The sequence below is a fragment of the Gossypium hirsutum genome, chromosome D08 (genome assembly GCF_007990345.1).
Source record: "Gossypium hirsutum isolate 1008001.06 chromosome D08, Gossypium_hirsutum_v2.1, whole genome shotgun sequence".
Taxonomy (NCBI): Eukaryota; Viridiplantae; Streptophyta; class Magnoliopsida; order Malvales; family Malvaceae; genus Gossypium; species Gossypium hirsutum.
This window is the reverse complement of record NC_053444.1, coordinates 4,902,561-4,921,253: the sequence shown is the minus strand read 5'-3', so window position 1 is coordinate 4,921,253 and position 18,693 is coordinate 4,902,561. Positions and strand designations below refer to the sequence as shown.

Below are 18,693 nucleotides of genomic sequence, written 5' to 3'. Positions count from 1 at the left end.
GTTCTGTGGAGATAGCATACATTGAGAAATGCTGTGTGGGACAACATGGAGACAACATTACAAGAAAACTTACTACACTCAAAAGGAAGATAAATGTCATGTGCCAAGAATTTATTTTAGGAAAAGTATCCCAACATTATCGACAATAAAGTACACATTAGAAATTAAGCACAGGTGGGTTCTCATCCCAACTTAGTGCCATTAAAATTTGGGTAAATTACCTCCAATGTCACTAAACTATTAGTAAGTTTATAATTTGGTCACGTAACTTCAAAAAGTTATAAAATGGTCATTAAACTATTCGGAAGTCACTGGATTGTTAAAATCATTCTTGTATGGCCTTCTCTGTTCACCCCACCTGCACCAATTAAAAGCTCTCATTTCACTTCTCTTCTATAGTTCATTTTTTTCATAAAATAGCTTTAAATGTCACGAGTTTGTGAACCAAAATCCAAACAAATTTCTTCTCTAATATCTGACATTAACCATCAAATCGACTTGAATCTAAGGTATATTATTCTACCCGTCGATGGGTACTGATCTATTGTACTAATCTTCAAATCGTCACTTGAAGCTTGCTAGTCGGACTTTCAAAAATAAAATTTAATAACCCAGTAACTTAAATAAATAAATAAAAACTTTTGAATAATTCAATGACTTAAATGAAAACTTTTGAATAGTTTAGTGACCATTTTGTAACTTTCTGAAGTTTAGTGACCAAAACGTAAACTTACTAATAGTTTAATAACTTTGAGTGCAGTTTACCCTTAAATTTTTAATTCAAACAATTTTTAGTAAAAATAGATTTGAAAGATTAATAGCCAAAGTGAAAAGGAAAAAATAAAGGGGTTAAATTTTTTATTAATTAAAAATATTTATATATGTAGTGATTATAACAAATAACTATTAATCCATAAACAAATATTTTTCATTTTTTTAGATTAAATGTATAATAAAAATTAAATTTTAATTCATTATTGAAATTCAAGTTATTCATAAGAATAATGATTAAGACATCCGAACTTAATATTTATTTACATATTTAAACTTATTTTTAAATTTAAATTTTATTTTTCAAAAAATAATTTAGTGAATTTAAATATTTTCAAATGTTTAATTAATGAAAATTTTATTTGTTGCTACCTTAAGTTGCTTATTTACTTAAAATGAAAATTGTAATGGAAGTGCTAGATTGCGATAGTCACTATAGCTTGGCACTGTGAAAACTGTGCAAACAAAATAATAGATAACACCAAAGACTTGGTTACACAATTTGGTTTCTCTATATTTGCAGAACCTAGCTTAATGAGTAATTTCATTATTTTTATTCACAAATACAACAAGTGATTCCCACTTTATCACGTAGAGAGATCTCACACTTGTACCTAAAAACTAAAACACTCACATCCAAATATTCCCTTTCAAGGACTTGGGCAGTAAACACTCAACAATGTTTACAATTCAGTTTGCACTCTCTCACAAAAATAGTTCCACAATGAATAGATTAGAACACACTAAATAAACTCTCATCAAAACCTAAACATGCCTAAAATTAAATTATTAATTTCGGCTTGCTAACATATAATCTAAGTGAATACAAAGAAACTCCTTGAAATAGCTATTACAATTACAACATTCAAAGCATAATCAATCGAAGATATACTCTCCATATTCAGCAATGCAATCTCGATCAAATCTCTATATTCCAATGGTTGAATTGATTCACTCGTATCCAATTCAATATTCAAAAGTCAAGGATTGGTTTTCATAGCTAGACTAAAGTATCTTCAATAATACATCACATTAATAGGTCCAAAAATTTTCTTCATTAAATTATCAAACCAAATAAGACAAGTATTTAAACCATCTTAGTGGGAGTCTACATCTGGCACTACCAAATATCACTCAGCAACAATCAGCTCTTCTTGTCTCAACAATCTCCCCTTTTAACAATTTATTGAATAGAACCAAACAATATAGGAAGCTAATTACCACAACCAACAACAGCTCCTCCTTAGCACATACCTCACTCTAATTAGCTCAACTTAATAAATAATATAGTAATTTTAACTATCAATGTTATGTCTAAAATTCGCATCAACAATCAAAATACTAAATTATAACTAAATAAGCAACAGATAAGGTAAAGTGTAACAAGGTATACATGCACCGTATCATAGTTCCAAATCAGTTCAATAATTCCACAGCATAAACAATATTAGTAGCAACAAATAAGTATCATCATCTCAATTATACATACCAAATTGAATAAGAGTTCAAAAGTAAAAGAAGTCATCACCACAATAAGGTCTGATTCATCTTCAATATCATCAACATCTTTTGGAGACATAAGTAGATTCATTATCAACAGAAGGACATATACATATAGTTTAGTAGCAATCAATAACAGCATAACAACCAAAACACACTCACCACCACTAGCTTCCTTATATAATTACTCCCCCTTTTTGTTCAACAGACTTGCCAATTAAAATGCTAAAGATCCTTACTCTGTTAACTAGACCAAGGAGAAACAAATGTTGAAGAATATGAAGATTAAAACAATATAATCTAATCAGGAGTATAAAATTATTCGATTAACTGTGCAAGGATCACTTGCTCTGGAGGTCCTTCCTTAGTGCAACCTCTTTGTCCCTAATCTGTTGTATGATCCTGATTTCATCATGTTGGATTTAGCGTCCTAAGTGTAGTATATTTATTTTGTATATTTGTATTTTTCGAATAAATTGGTTTAATAAAATATTCATTAATTACATTAATACCATTTATATATTGTCCTTGATGTTTTTGCACGTAAAGTAAAATGGAAGTAAATATTGGTTCATTGGTCAGTTAACGTTTAACTAATACTAAGCGGTATTATGTGACTGGATTGTAATATGGAAAGACGGCTTATATTAGTAAATAAATATAAATATGTCCTTGATCTAATCGAAAATGAGCAAACCGATTGAAAGACTAATATTTCATCTATCAAGTCCAATTGGAGAGATGTTTCTTTCTCGAGCATCGCAGCAGATGACTCCCAAAAAATAGAGATAGAGATGTGACTGACTAGACTGGCAGTACATTAGACATGATCCAAGTAGAATAGATCCATTTATGGATCTATTCACTTGTGACGTTCATTGTGTGGCATATCTTTATCCTAAGTGGATGATAGACTATGTATGCGTAACTCATATACTTTGATATAAGTAAAAGCTTAAGTTCAAATATATAAGGAACCAAAAACAAGTGTGTTGGGTATACGACTTCTGCAGTATGTAGCATCATTTATAATAGTGGAATTTATAGTCTAACTAATCGGTAACTGATATTCTCTCACCAGCATTACAAGATAGATGAAAAATAAACGTGACTACGGGTCATTTGTCTTTATGATAATTGACTTTATTATTATTTGACAATAATTGACTTTTCATGAAGGAACATGTAATGGTTACTATGAGATAAAAATAGAATCATATTAGGAGAACGGATTTATCCCAAAAAGATTAAAGATATCCTATGAGGATAACACACTTATGAAAAAGTCATTGGACAAACACTTATTAGGTAGCTTTCGTAATGGTATGTAATTTGGGAGAGCTCAGTCATGTACTAGAATGACTTTATGACTAAATAAGTTTGTAACTAATAGGGGAAAAGCTAAAATTTAATTATAAATTATTTGAGCCTTAATTATATATATCCAATCAGTCTCCTCATTAGCTCATTGAATCTAGAAATTAATTGCATGTATAACCAAATGAACAAAAATGAATAAAAATGGTAAAGTTAGAAAAATGAGTTGCATTCACAAATGAATGCGTTCTCTCACTAAATATAGAAATGACTTAAAATTAAAAAAAATTAAATTATTATTTAATTAATTATAAATAAATAATTAAAATTTCAAAATGGAATCAAATTAATTAGTAATTATGAATTCAATGAATAAAGGAAATTAAATATATTTCATCATATTCTTTTACTGCAAAGTTGTCATGACTTTAACGGAATTAGAATTGGGTTAAGAAAATTATTTAATTAAGAAATTAATTTATTAAATTACTTGAATAAATAATATTTATTTTAGAAAATAGAAAACAAATATTAAGTTGGATTACATTATAAAGTGTTGAGTCAAAAATCTAAGAAGCACATATAATTTAACCCAATACATGAGAGGCTCAAAACTCCTCGTAATAGATGAGAGGGGCGGCAACCCTAGTATCATTAACTAGGGTGTGCCACTCACCCCTACTCTACTTAGAGTAGTAGTGTATTTTCTATTAAAATAATATTATTTATTTAAGTTTTATTCAACTAGGATTTTTCTATTTTTCCTTATAAATAGATGGCATCGGTTGACTTAATACACACTACTTGGTTATTGAGTTATCATTATTCTGCTAAAAAATAGTGATAATTTATTTACTTAGAATAAATTATATTTTTTTATAATTACAATCTTTACCGGTTTCTATTGAAAGAATTATCTTCCACCTGAAAGTAATAATATCGTTCTTATTTTGTGTTTAGTCCGTATTGCTCAAGCGAAGAAGGTCATTTCGATTGAAAGCTAATATCGACTTGAATCCGTCTTACACAAAATACAAATATTTTTTAATAAAAATTCATTGCTAATAATATTACAAATCGACTCAGTTTTAAAATTTTAAATTTTCGATTTTAAACCGAATTTCCTAATATAGCATGCATCCTGACAAGTACACAATTCTGAGACTCAATAGGGAATGTGAGATGATCAATCACCCTTCTGTCTTCATCATTGCTCGAAGTAACAGTGGGAGCAGGGACTTCAGCCTCCCCTGCAGTAGCCGTTGCTTCATATGTAATCATTTGCGAAAGTGGTATTACAATTATTAAAAAGAAGAGCAAAATATAAGAACTTCCAAAACAAATGAAGAAACCAATACACAACCCACATTTTGCAACATTAAATGAGTATGGTATTTATATTTTGGCATATTTGTTTTGTATCACATATTTTAATTATTTAAACAAAATTGTTCAAAAATAGCAGTACCCTTAAATGAATACAGTAGTTGCAATATTTAGTTGATAACTTGTAATATATTTTTTTTAATTTTTGTATTTATTTTTAATAATTCAATTGTTAAAATTATCAATATAATTATATTTATCATGCATGTAAATTTTTTAAGAATCTAATCTCTCTATTATATTGACAAAAAAAACTATCTTTTCTAATATATATTTATATGTTGAAAGCTTTTTATTAAAATAAATAACTACACTTTGACATACACAACCTACATTTTCTCTCCCTAAAACTAAACATTATACTATAGTTTTGTCAATATAATTCCGCAAAAAATAAAATTAAGTACAATATTAATCATAAAACTTTTCCAGATTATTTTTAAAAACATGCAAATTTGTTTCCCTTATGTCGATCAATATGCATAAATTATGATTCCATAGCTATTGTCGAAATTGTTAACTAAGTTATAATCATGCAAGCTCGTGTAGATACTATTACCAACTAAGCTGCAATTTTGCATAATGTTGAGACCAAAATACTATCGGTAACTTCGGAATCTATCTTACTAAACTCTAATTTTCTTGTAAAAGTATTACTTATTTCAAGCATATTCGAAGAGAAATATATAATCATCCAAAATATATATATAAAATTTTGAATATATTCGTATAGAAAAAACAAATCCAAGTAACACAGTTTGCAAGAGAACTTTTCTCAGAAACTAAACCCATGAGTTACATCCAAAAAAAAAATACTTGTACAATAGAAAGGAAATCAATAAAAAATTGTTATATAACTTTCAAACATAGAGCTACAATTTTCAGGAACAAACTCTGAAAATTTGGCCTGTGAATATATCATCAGATTATATCCCTGGATCACAGCAGATAAGAAACAACACATCGGGTAAGAGCTCCGACCATAATATGTGCCTTAACTCGAATTCTATTGCAATAAGATTCACTTGAGGAACCCTCTTTGGGTATACCTATACCACAAGACCACCAATCTACCAATTTCCTCCTACATTGAAGGTGCTCGGTATCAGTTAAAACAAAGCTAAATAAGTGAAAGTTATATGTTATTGTACTATACAACGCCAATCAAAGGACAAACAGAGGCTGCAAGCCGGGGACCAAACACTGCCAAGTCAACAGATACAAGGATGCACTGTTCTAGACCACAGCAAATTGCATACGTATAGGAAAATACCTGTCCCTAGTACCGGTTGGGTCACTAGACCGTTTGGACAACTCTCTAAATCCCTTCCCTATGCAATTTGAGTTTTGAAATAATGTAATTATGTGAAAGCAAGAAGAAACATGAGCAAACAATACTAGAAAATCCCATTGACCAAACCTGTCAGGATGCCAGTGTAGACACTAGTCTCTAGAGTAGATACCATCAAGGTCAAATCATGTTCTAAACCAAGCAGGTTACTAAGCCTGCCTAAGGAAAGTCCCAACACATTTCATTTTCAGAGGGATGTTTACCTTGTAAAATTGATTTGGATGTATCAATATAACTAGTAAATCAACTTCCATTTTGATGCCTTGTAAGATATGCTTCTAATTTTCCCCTTGCAGCTAATATAAGACCTATAATAGCCAAGACATAAATGTCATTATTGTCTCACATGCCAATTTCATGAAATATTTGCTTATAGAAAACATGGAAACTGAATGACCAAGCATGCTGATTAGTACCTAAAAATAGAGCCGAAGGCTTCCCCGGCCGTGATTTAAATTCTGGATGAAACTGCACGCCAACATAAAATGGATGACTTGGAAGCTCCAGAACCTGCAAAACCCAAAAAAAAATGAACTTGTCCTTTTCTTGACTGAAAAACTACATCGAAAAAAATCCAAATCCCCTTGAATTAAACAGCTGGACAACCACCCCCCCCCCAAAAAAAAACAAGAAGAAGAAGAAGAAGGGGAAAAAAGACATATAAACCCACCTCCATCCTTTTCCCAGTTTCATCCTTCCCAACAAATTTTAGCCCAGCTTCTTCAAGAACCCCGATGACATCTGGGTTTACCTGCATCAGTGTCAAGCAAGGGGCAATAAATCATATCATAAAATATTGAGTTATGCTGATAGATCCAATTTTTCTCCTCTTTCCAGTTGAATCAGCTCGACTAACCTCATATCTGTGCCGGTGTCGTTCATCTACATAATAAGGATTGCAGTACCTAGCAAGTGAAATAAAAAAGAATTATCATGCATGGCAATCGAAACATACATCAAAATCTTTGATGGAAATTTCCAGTTGCATGTAAAGACCAGGTGAGCTCTAATTCATACACTATTAGAAGCAGCAGCACTCACTGCACAATATCTGTTTTTGGTACATAATAAGGGCTTATTTTACCAACCAACATCTTGATAAATATTTCAGATAAGGTAACACTTCATGGGAAGCAATGCCATCTAAAAGACATAACATCGTACCCTTGTAAATTACTTGTGTTACATAAACCTTGTCATCCAGAGGTCACAAGGCATGAATGCCCATTGCACAAATGGGAGACAAATGGATTAAGAGTTCTCTTTTCTTTTTTGCAAAGTAGAGTTTGAAGAAGCTTCTAAATTAAACAAACCAACAGATAATAACATACAATTTAGAAGTAACACAATCAGGGGTCTGAAATAGTGTTCTTCGAGATCCCAGTCTCATTGTGCTTCCCATATGTGTTCTGGAGCCCTGACACATAAAATAGAACATAATCTAGTGCTGCAAGAATGTGGAAGGAGTATGAAAAAGTAAAATGAGAAAGAGGAAATGTATACTTCAGGCATAAAAATGACAACAGGATCAGGTGTCTCATCATCGAACTCATTACTGTTTGCCTTTTCTAAACCAAGAACCTGGACCAAATAACTCAAAAGGCTTTTAATGTGTAACTTTGGAAAATAGAAAGCGTGCATTCGAAAGAAAAGTCACTTACAGATCTGGCATACTCGATGACAGAGATCTGCATGCCCAAGCAAATGCCAAGATAGGGAACATTGTTCTCTCTAGCATATTTTGCAGCCAATATCATTCCACTCACACCACGATCTCCAAATCCACCAGGAACTAGAACACACTCAGCATTCTACAAAATAGCAGTTCCAAGAAAAAATATAAATCAATTTCCACAACACCTCTCATCCCCAATTCACTTTAGAGTATGCTACACTGCATAAAAACAGTAGCGCAACCTAAATAGAAAGGATAAGTACAAACTCAAATAAGAACCACCACCACCACCCCTTTTAAAAAAGGATAATTATTCAAATGGTAATCTATGATCCAATTTAAGACACAAACTCAACTCTTAACAATTACATAAATAATTTAGTTCTAGCCTATACTTGCAGAAAATTAGACCAAGAAAATGCTAAACCAAGATAGGTTGTTAGATAATGAATCTGGCACTGAAGGAAGTTAAGCCATTAAAACAATAGGTACAACTATGAAAGGCTTACTCTTAAACTCTTCCACGCAGCAGCATAAGCTTCTGGTGCCTGGATGAGACAGAAGAATGTTTAGATAGTATCATTTTCAAACAAAAATTGCAATAGCAAAAGTGTTACTGATTCGATACCGATTGGGCAGTATCATCCTCAAGGTCTGAAGCTGCAATCCAGTCAATAGAAGGCTTCAAAGAGCATGCAATGCAAGCATGTAAAAGTGCCTACAAGATAAGCAAAACATTTATAGAAATGGGTAGTAGAAAATAACAATGATTACCACCAAACCTAAACCAGCAAAGCGAAGTCAATAAACTCCAATATCCAGAAAACATGCAACCAATTAGGAGACATGATTTAAACCAGGCACCACTAATAAAGAATACCTAGTTTTCAATCAATCACAATACGATATGGCTTTACCAAATTGATCTAGCTGATACAACACCAACATGTAGAAAATGGAGTAATACAAAGTTCTGAAGTGATCCAAGTGCTAATCTTTCCAACAAATGTATCATTTAAATAATTATTTATGAAAACCTTACCACCCATAACTTATACTAGGGGTAAAATAAAGTTAGTCTAGAAGTCAAAAAATTAAACCAGCATTACACCTTCACAACAGATAAATATGAGTCTGTCAGACCAACATACTTTCCCACCATTGCAATCCTCACCTGCGCACAAGGTTATGTTTTTGTATCACATGAGAAAGATTTCTTCTATTTCAAACTGGACAATTAGAACTAAATTAAGAATACTAACAGAATCAGTGAGATTATCAAATGTTTCTGCCCTCCTGGTCCAAGCTTCTAAATCAGGAGGTGTGGCAATGCTGAAACAGAACTTTATAGCTCTTAGTAAAACTGATCAAAACTTCCTGCAATTAGTACCTCAATCCAAATTTAATGGTGAATTTTGGTAGTTAACAGCCCAACAGTCTGACATGCTAACCAGAAATAAATATAACCTTTTGCCAAGTGCTAAAATCACAGAGATAGAAGAGAAAAATATTGACAATCAACTAGTGATGCTCCATAAAAAACATTGATTGCCTAGGCCAGCCGCATTGTGCAGCAAAGAGTTAAGCCATAACAAAGTAAAATTTATAACAAACTTAGTGTTGGAATCCCAATAATTAAGGATAGAAATCTGATGGTATTGGAATCCCTATAATTAAGGATAGAAATCTGTTGTGATCTCTTGTAAATAGAAACTAATCTCAGTTACTGATTCTTAGGAAATTAGGATATCAATTACTGATTCTTAGGGATTAGGATTTATTTCCTTTAAAATGATTATTTTTCTCTTTATAAAGCTGTAAACTAAAGCAGTAGTAATAAAACAGAATTTTTCCTCTGAGTGTTTTTACATGGCATCAGGGCTATAGGATTCATTCGATCCTATTTTTTTTCTCTAAATTCCCTTACTAAAAATTTATGTGGTTTAGTCCTCCAATGGGTGATATCAATGAGAATTTCTCTGAAACTGAGACATCACAAATAACTCAGAATATCAATCAGGGAATCACTCAAGGTGAAATTAATTCCTCCCTTATAATCACCAATCATCGGCTAAATGGGAAGAACTTCTTGCAATGGTCTCAATCGGTTCTTATGGTGATTCGTGGTCGTGGCAAATTAGGGTACATCAATGGAGAAATCCCACGACCAACCATGGCTGATCCTACTTATGCCACTTGGGAACTCAACAATTCAATTGTAATGGCTTGGCTAATCAATTCGATGGAAGGCCATATAAGCCGCACCTATCTTTTTTTCAAAACTGCAAAAGACATGTGGGATGCAGTCAAAGAAAACTACTCAGATCTTGGAAACGCCTCCCAAGTATTTGAAATCAAGCTTAAGTTAAAGGACATCCGACAAGGAACACTCGAGGTAACTCACTACTATAACAATTTGAAAATTTTGTGGCAAGAACTGGATATATATTATGAGGCAGATTGGGGTGAAGGCTTAGAACACAACAGGTTTATGGTCCATCTCAACAATGAACGTCTTTATGAGTTTTTAGCAGGACTGAACCGTGAGTTGATGAGGTCCGTGGCCGAATTCTGGGTAGATCACCTCTTCCAACGATCAGTGAAGCATTTGCAGAAGTTAGAAGAGAAGAAAAGCGTCGTCTTGTCATGATGGGAGATTCAAAGGAACCTAAACCTATGACTCCAATTTCTAATCGTCCTACTGAAACCTCTGCTCTCATCTCCAAAGGTCCACAGCCACAAAAACGTGCTAGAAATGATTCTGGATCAACAAGACCATGGTGTAGTCACTGCAATCGTGTTGGTCATACAAAAGAAAAATGCTTCAAACTCCATGGCTATCCTGAAAAAAAACAGAAGGATAATAAGACTGCCATGTTATCCTCCACTACTGCTGATGATGTTCTTGATGTTCGCTTAACCAAAACACAGCTTGAGACTCTCCATAAGATACTTGGTACTCCCACTACTCATGGATCTCTAGCAACTCAAGGTACTGCCCTCAACATTGCTTTTGAATCTAATAATCAATCTCCTTGGATACTCGATTCGGGCGCCTCTGATCACATGACAGGTGACTCCACGTTGTTTCACACCTACACTCCTTGTCATAACAAATCCCGAATCCGCATAGCTGACGGTTCTTACTCACCTGTGGCTGGAATAGGAGAAGTACAAATGACAGAGAATTTTTCTCTCGATAAAGTCCTACATGTTCCAAACTTGTCCTGTAATTTACTTTCAATTAGTAAACTTACTAAGGATAAAAAAGTTCTTGCTGAATTTTCTGCAATTGGTTGTGTGATACAGGAACAGAAATCGGGGAGGATGACTGGCACTGCTAAAGTTGATGATGGACTATATATTTGGAATAAAAACAGTACACAAGGGGAATTGGCTCTATCCACTGCAAAAGAGGACACTATTATGTTATGGCACCGTAGGTTAGGACATCCAAACTTTGTGTATTTGAAAAAACATCTTCCGCTGTTATTTCGAAATAAAAGTATTAATTCCTTGAAGTGTGAAATTTGCCAATTATCTAAACATACCCGTGTGCCATACCCATCAAAACCACATATTCAGTCCCAACCTTTTTCGTTAATCCAGTGACCTATGGGGAGCCAGCCGAGTGAAAAATATTACAGGGGCTAGATGGTTTATAACATTCATTGATGATCATACTAGGGTCTGTTGGGTCTATCTACTCAAAGAAAATCTGAAACACCCAAAGTATTCCAAAATTTTCACTCAATGGTTCGAACCCAATTCAACTCTACCATACATACCCTCCGTACTGACAATGGGAGAGAATACTTCAACTCTGTCTTAAGTCCATACCTTTCTGACCAAGGCATTATACACCAAAGCTCTTGTCCTGACACTCCTCAACAAAACGGGATCTCTGAGAGGAAAAATCGTCATCTTCTTGATGTGGCTCGAGCCATAATGTTCACTATGAATGTTCCAAAATACTTGTGGGGAGAAGCTGTCCTTACTGCCTGCTATCTCATAAACCGAATGCCATCAAAGATCCTCAATTTCCAAACACCTCTAAATACTCTTTTAAAGGCCTTCCCTCTATTTCATGTCCCTAATCTTCCAGCCAAAATATTCGGCTGTAAAGCTTTTGTCCATAACCATCAACCAAATCAATCCAAACTTGATCCTCGAGCCCACACCTGTATCTTCATTGGATATTCCCCTACACAAAAAGGCTATAAGTGTTACTCACCAACATTGCGCCGAATGTTTGTCTCTCGAGATGTTATCTTCTTTGAAAATGAACCATACTTTGCAGCATCTCATCTTCAGGGGGAGATTTTTAATGAAGATGAGACCCTTAATACTCTCCTCATTATACCGCCTGATCCTACTACTACTATCCCAGATTTAGTTGTTTCCCCTATACAGCAAGAATTTAACACCGTCCTTCCCAATGACAATACCTCCACCGAAGTACAACAGCCACTTGGTCAAGGAAAACAGCAAATAGAGGTTTACTCCTGACGGAATCGTTCTCCTGAAACTGATACAGCAGTGCCAATTACATCTCCAACCGAGGACTGTTCTGAAGCAGAAGTCCCACCTCCGTCACCATCCATCTATCTTCCAATTGCAGTTCGAAAGGGTACAAGGAGCTGCACTCAACATCCTATTTCTCGGTTTGTATCCTATGGAAATTTATCTAAGTCTTACAAAGCTTTTGTGACTAATGTTGATTCTGTAAAAATTCCAAAAAATATAGAAGAGGCTCTTGAATCAGCTGAGTGGAGACAAGCCGTGATGGAAGAAATGAAGGCCCTCAAAAACAATGAAACATGGGAAGTCTCGGATCTGCCTAAAGGGAAAAAAATCGTAGGGTGCAAATGGATTTTCACTACGAAATTTAAACCCGATGGCCGTATTGACCGATACAAAGCTCGACTTGTGGCTAAGGGATTCACCCAAACTTATGGTCTCGACTACAACGAGACGTTTGCACCGGTTGCCAAGCTAAACACCGTTCGGGTCCTGCTATCTCTTGCTGCCAACCTTGATTGGCACTTGACTCAATTGGATGTAAAAAATGCTTTTCTCAACGGGGAATTAAATGAGGAAGTGTATATGGATTTCCCACCAGGGTTTGAAGAAAACAAGGACCAAGTGTGTAAGTTGAAGAAGTCCTTGTATGGGCTGAAACAATCTCCACGAGCGTGGTTCAGCCGATTTGCAAAAGCTATGACTAGCAGAAATTACATTCAAGGACAGGCAGACCACACCATGTTCTACAAGCACTCGGAAGAGGGTAAATGCTGCATCCTTATCGTTTATGTTGACGATATAATAATAACAGGAAATGACTCGAGCGAAATTTTGAGATTGAAAGAATTTCTTGGTACAGAGTTTGAACTTAAAGACTTGGGGAGTCTTAAATATTTTCTTGGTATGGAGGTAGCAAGGTCGAAAAAAGGTATCTTCATTTCCCAAAGGAAATATGTTCTTGATCTACTGTCGGAAGTTGGTTTGATGGGCAGCAAACCAGCCGAAACTCCTATGGAGTTTAACCTCAAATTGGGAACTAATGAGGATGGAGAAGAAATCGACAGGGGGAGATATCAACGTCTAGTAGGAAGGCTCATCTACCTATCTCACACCCGTCCAGACATAGCCTTCAGTATGAGTGTTATTAGCCAGTATATGCATGCCCCGAGGAGAAGCACCTGGAAGCTGCATATAGAATACTAAGATACCTAAAAGGAACTCCTGGTAAAGGCCTGTACTTCAAGAAGACTATCAACCGAAGCGTGGAAGTCTACACTGATGCAGACTGGGCAGGTTCTGTTAATGATAGACGCTCTACAAGCGGCTATTGTAGTTATGTTTGGGTAATCTCGTGACGTGGAGGAGCAAAAAACAATCTGTGGTAGCACGCAGCAGTGCAGAGGCAGAGTATCGAGCACTATCTCATGGTATATGCGAAGGAGTTTGGATACAAAGACTTATGGGAGAACTAAAAGTGCCTTTTACCAGACCTATGAAGATGTACTGTGACAACTAGGCTGCTGTCAGCATAGCACATAATCCTGTGCATCATGATCGGACCAAACATGTGGAAATAGATCGTCACTTTATAAAAGAAAAAGTACAATCAGGAGAAGTATGCATCATCTACCTACCTACTAGACAACAAGTTGCAGACATGTTAACCAAAAGTTTAAACAGAAACATGTTTGAAGAACTTAGTGGCAAGCTGGGTTTGATTAACATCTACACTCCAACTTGAGGGGGAGTGTTGGAATCCCTATAATTAAGGATAGAAATCTGATGGTATTGGAATCCCTATAATTAAGGATAGAAATCTGTTGTGATCTCTTGTAAATAGAAACTAATCTCAGTTACTGATTCTTAGGAAATTAGGATATCAATTACTGATTCTTAGGGATTAGGATTTATTTCCTTTAAAATGATTATTTCTCTTTATAAAGCTGTAAACTAAAGCAGTAGTAATAAAACAGAATTTTTCCTCTGAGTGTTTTTACACTTAGTTATCTGATGATACTTAGAGAGAGAGGGGTGATGAAATGTTGAACCAAAAACTAACCTGAGCAAATTAAGCTGTTTCAGAATTGAATGATGCGCATTTTGGTTCTGAAGCAATATACAATATGTAACATCATTAAAAAGAAAATAAAAGAATGAGACTAGGAATCTTTAAGTTCCAGACAAATGGAAGAACTGCTATAGAACATACTCTAAGTAAGAGAGGAATATGCCAAATGTTGGGAACATCATGAATATTTAGGATGTTTGCAGCCTGTGAAGAACCAGAAGGATAAACACAATCCTTAGTAAAGATGACCAAACTAACTCAAAAGAATACAAACCAAATTTTGCAATCAAATTTACCTCAACGTGACAAAATTGTGAAAGTTTCATCTTTGTATTATCCAATAATGGCTGTAAGTCACCAACCAAAAGGGTGTATTTACCATCAGTTTGGGACAAAGCTCAGGTCAAGAAAACAAAGAAATCAAAAGGATATCCAGCAAGATAAAAGGAGAAAACACAAGTAAACCCTAGGGCTAAAGCTGAGAAAATGCAATTGTTCACAAAATATTTATATGATATGAACGCTACAGATACAATGCCAAGTTATATATGACAAGTTCAACAACAGTTTGCAGCAAAACTTATGCAAGTAAAGCACCAACATAATGCCGCACCCCACAAAGATGATAATGATTACATAGGTTCATGCCAACACATTTAAAAACTAATAAAAATGCCTAAAAGTGCTACAATGAGCCAACACAATAATACTCCAGAAAGATAAAATGCAATGATGCAATTCTCCAAACGATTCTAATGAAAAAATCACCTACCACAAGAAGTACACATGAGGCAGTGTACCTGAGCTGAGCGACATGCAAGCAGATGAGGAGTCAAGCCTAATGCTCTAAGTTCTCGGACACTATGTTGTGTAGGCTTAGTTTTCTGCATCAGAGAGAGAGAGAGAGATGGAGAATTATTGACACCACAATTGGTGGCGATGTTTAATAAAGAATTTAACGGATATCAGTTTAAAAATAAGATCCAAACAATGACCTAAAAGTACTTTGCAATTTATGTATTATGTTTAAGGAAAATTATGGTGTATTACTTGCTCTCCAACTACACCCAGCACAGGTATTAGGCTGACATGAATGAGGCAGAAGTTATCTTTCCCTGAGGAAGAAAATGAAAATTATTATGACACATGAGGATTAATATCCAAAGATAACAAATAGATTGATCTCTTTGAACCACTCCATAGATGCAGAATCAAATGTTCTAGATTGAGGTTTAACAGAATGGGAACGGCTACCAGACATTCAGAAACCTGAATAACTGTAAATTCTCATTTATCAACTTGAATGTGTGCGTACATACACCACCGCAAATGCATGTCCAAAGTATTTAACCTATTGACCAGCATAGCCTGGTACATTTGAATAATGCAGAAGTAGCAAAATTGCAGCACTACATAATCAAATTATATTAACAACCCCCCCCCCGGCCCAACAAAAAAAAAGGCTGACACATTCCTTGTGAATCCAGGTTCCTATAGCACAACTTTCTGGTCTGTGACTACATGTGGATCTGAAAGGTCACCACATATGTATCAATCTAAATAAGCACTGGACACCACCTGACAAGGCTAATAATCAAATTGGAACAAAATGGTTGATAAACAAACAAAGCGACATGGTATTATTACATTCCTAAATAAACAGAAAACAATGCAGACTTACCAACTGAAAAGGACAACTGTCGCAAAGCCTCAATGAATGGCATTGATTCAATGTCACCTGAAGAAACACCCCCATACAAATAAAAAAGAATAAAGCATTTCTCACCCCACAAAAAGAAAAGCAAGAAAGAAAGAATAAAAAAAAAGGGGAATTCTTGACACGTCAAGCGTCTTTTTTTAGCATAATTCATACCAACAGTGCCTCCCAACTCTATCACACAGACATCAGCAGGACCCTCTTTTCCATCCACAGGAATGAGAGCAACTGCCTCAATCCTATCCTTAATAGCATCTGTGATGTGTGGAACAACCTGGGATCCACACAAAAGTGAAAAGGACATGAACTTATTGTTATTTGTTACTTTCTTCATGCATACAAAAGTAGATAGATGATCAGTAATAACAAAAGTCACCTGAACGGTCTTTCCGAGATAATCACCTTTCCGTTCCTTATCAAGGACAGACTGGTACGAAAATGCAACAGATTATTAATTTTCACCCACAAATATAACTCAAGTGAAGACTGAACAAATATATTAGCATCTACCCTGAATAAACAGAAATACCTGATAAATCTTTCCAGTAGTAACGTTGTTGTCTTTAGTAAGGGTGACATCTAGGAAACGCTCATAATTACCCAAATCCAAATCGACCTTTTAAATCATTAACATAAACCAAATTAGTCAATATTATAATGCAGTGAGGTCACTTTTTTTCTCTTTTTTTGGCAAATACTATAAGTACAAAATACTTCATGCTAGAGACAAAAGAAGGGGGATAGTAAAACCTCTCCACCATCATCAAGAACAAAAACCTCCCCATGTTCAAAAGGCGACATGGTTCCAGCATCCGTGTTGAGATAAGGATCTGCAAGATACAAAGATGAAGGTTAACGAACAGATTAAAGTAAGCATAATCAGGAGGGCTCTCAAATTAAAAATATAAAATAAACCCAGAAAGAAAAAGTTAAGGAACCATAGAGCAAGCAATAGCAATAATAAACAGTGAAAAGAGTGCAGAATATATAAAGCTTCCCAAACAAATGCACTAAAAATGTGAACTGCTGGTCGAGAAGAACAAAACCCAGAAACAAGCCCAGAATCCTGAACCCATACAAAAAATTAAATAAAAAGCCGAAAATAAGAGAAAAAAATTATGGAAAAAAAGGGATTGTAAGGAGGAAAGAAACCAATTTTAATGGAAGTAACACGAAGGCCACAGGCTTGAAGAACAACGCCTATGCTACTGGCGGTGACGCCCTTGCCAAGTCCACTTACGACTCCTCCAGTAATCAAAACGTACTTCATTTCAGTTTTCTCTGAAGAAACAGTGGACTAAGGTGATGGTGAATTGTATTGCAGGCAAAGTGTTTGATTGTTTGAAGATGAAGAAGAAGAAGCGTAAACGACCTTTACTGGAAGTCGCTTTCCAGGTTTTTCAGCCTTTTAAATAAACAAATGGGTCTTTGAAAGCATGAATAACCGAAACCTTTTTAGGGTACCGCACTGCTTTAGTACAAAGTCTATTACAAGGTTGGTTTTGGATATACAGTGAATTTCCCCAGCTGACATTGAAATTTTCTCATTAAAATTCTATTACAGGGTATGTGTATACAAACTACATTTATCCAACATAGCTATCTACTTAAAATTAACATAATGAAATTTTACTTAAAAAATGTATAAAAAAAAATCTAATCCTTAAAATATTTTCGAATAATATGACTTATTTTAACTACATAAGGAATTTTTTGTAATTTTTTAATCGAATTGATACTTGGTTAACATGTGACACCAACTCAATCAGGGATTTTATTAATAGTTATGTATTTTAAAATAACATACAAATGTAAGATTTCATTGATACGGATGATATGGATTCAAAATTCATCATATGTAATTTTTTTTTATTAATTTTATTAAAAATATAGAAAGATAAAAAGTACCACTGTTCTAATATAAATTATTTATATTTGTAATGGTATTTTCGTAATTTCTTTAATCGAATTGATGATCAATTGACCCGTTACACTAATTCAATCAAGAGTTAATATAAATATACAAATAATGTGGATGAAACATTTTGCGTAACAACATTGAAACGTATTAAAAGATTAAAATAAAACTTTGATTCAAGTGGTAAAACAAATTTTTATAGATTCTAGTGGCATGGACGTCAAGTTTCATCACGTACAAATTTTTTATTGGTTTTATTAAATATAAAAAAAAACTCTCGCAATAATATAATTTATTTATACATAGAATGATATTCTTTTATTTTTTTAATCAAATTGGAAGTCGGTTGACACATTATTTAATATATCTATTTAAATATTTATTTTGAAAGATTAACTATTTTAACTATATAATTTTCTTATTTTTACTATTTTTTAAATGATTAACTGAGTTATTATGACCATCA

The 18,693-nt window shown here is 34.1% G+C and overlaps 2 protein-coding genes and 1 long non-coding RNA gene across 8 annotated transcripts; 2 read left to right on the top strand and 1 right to left on the bottom strand.

The window, feature by feature from the left end:
• Positions 1-5,661: 5,661 nt before the first annotated feature.
• On the bottom strand, positions 5,662-17,830 carry LOC107917193 (CTP synthase). Of its 5 annotated transcripts, none has more exons than XM_016846571.2 (23): positions 17,462-17,830; positions 17,060-17,139; positions 16,839-16,925; positions 16,686-16,736; positions 16,466-16,583; positions 16,274-16,330; positions 15,643-15,707; positions 15,393-15,476; positions 14,889-14,939; positions 14,734-14,796; positions 14,584-14,630; positions 9,263-9,332; positions 9,112-9,174; positions 8,629-8,718; positions 8,510-8,548; positions 7,987-8,136; positions 7,829-7,906; positions 7,657-7,742; positions 7,182-7,230; positions 6,996-7,076; positions 6,742-6,835; positions 6,529-6,633; positions 5,662-6,058 (listed from the first exon to the last, which is right to left on the bottom strand). In XM_016846571.2, the coding sequence occupies exons 1-22, from the start codon at positions 17,577-17,579 to the stop codon at positions 6,569-6,571; spliced, it is 1,686 nt and encodes a 561-aa protein (XP_016702060.2). In that variant the 5' UTR covers positions 17,580-17,830; the 3' UTR covers positions 5,662-6,058; positions 6,529-6,568. The 5 variants fall into 5 exon arrangements, with proteins under 5 accessions (XP_016702060.2, XP_016702068.2, XP_040955533.1 ...); XM_016846579.2 differs by having other exon boundaries at positions 5,662-5,908; XM_041099599.1 differs by having other exon boundaries at positions 17,060-17,375; positions 17,462-17,656.
• LOC121220215 (uncharacterized) lies at positions 9,953-10,550 on the top strand. Of its 2 annotated transcripts, none has more exons than XM_041099601.1 (2): positions 9,953-10,395; positions 10,535-10,550. In XM_041099601.1, exons 1-2 carry the CDS (start codon positions 9,955-9,957, stop codon positions 10,538-10,540), a joined length of 447 nt encoding a protein of 148 aa, XP_040955535.1. In that variant the 5' UTR covers positions 9,953-9,954; the 3' UTR covers positions 10,541-10,550. The 2 variants fall into 2 exon arrangements, with proteins under 2 accessions (XP_040955535.1, XP_040955534.1); XM_041099600.1 differs by having other exon boundaries at positions 10,532-10,549.
• Positions 10,767-11,205, top strand: LOC121220216 (uncharacterized). Its single transcript, XR_005917383.1, has 2 exons — positions 10,767-10,992; positions 11,074-11,205. It is a non-coding gene; the product is annotated as an uncharacterized lncRNA (long non-coding RNA).
• Positions 17,831-18,693: the final 863 nt, after the last annotated feature.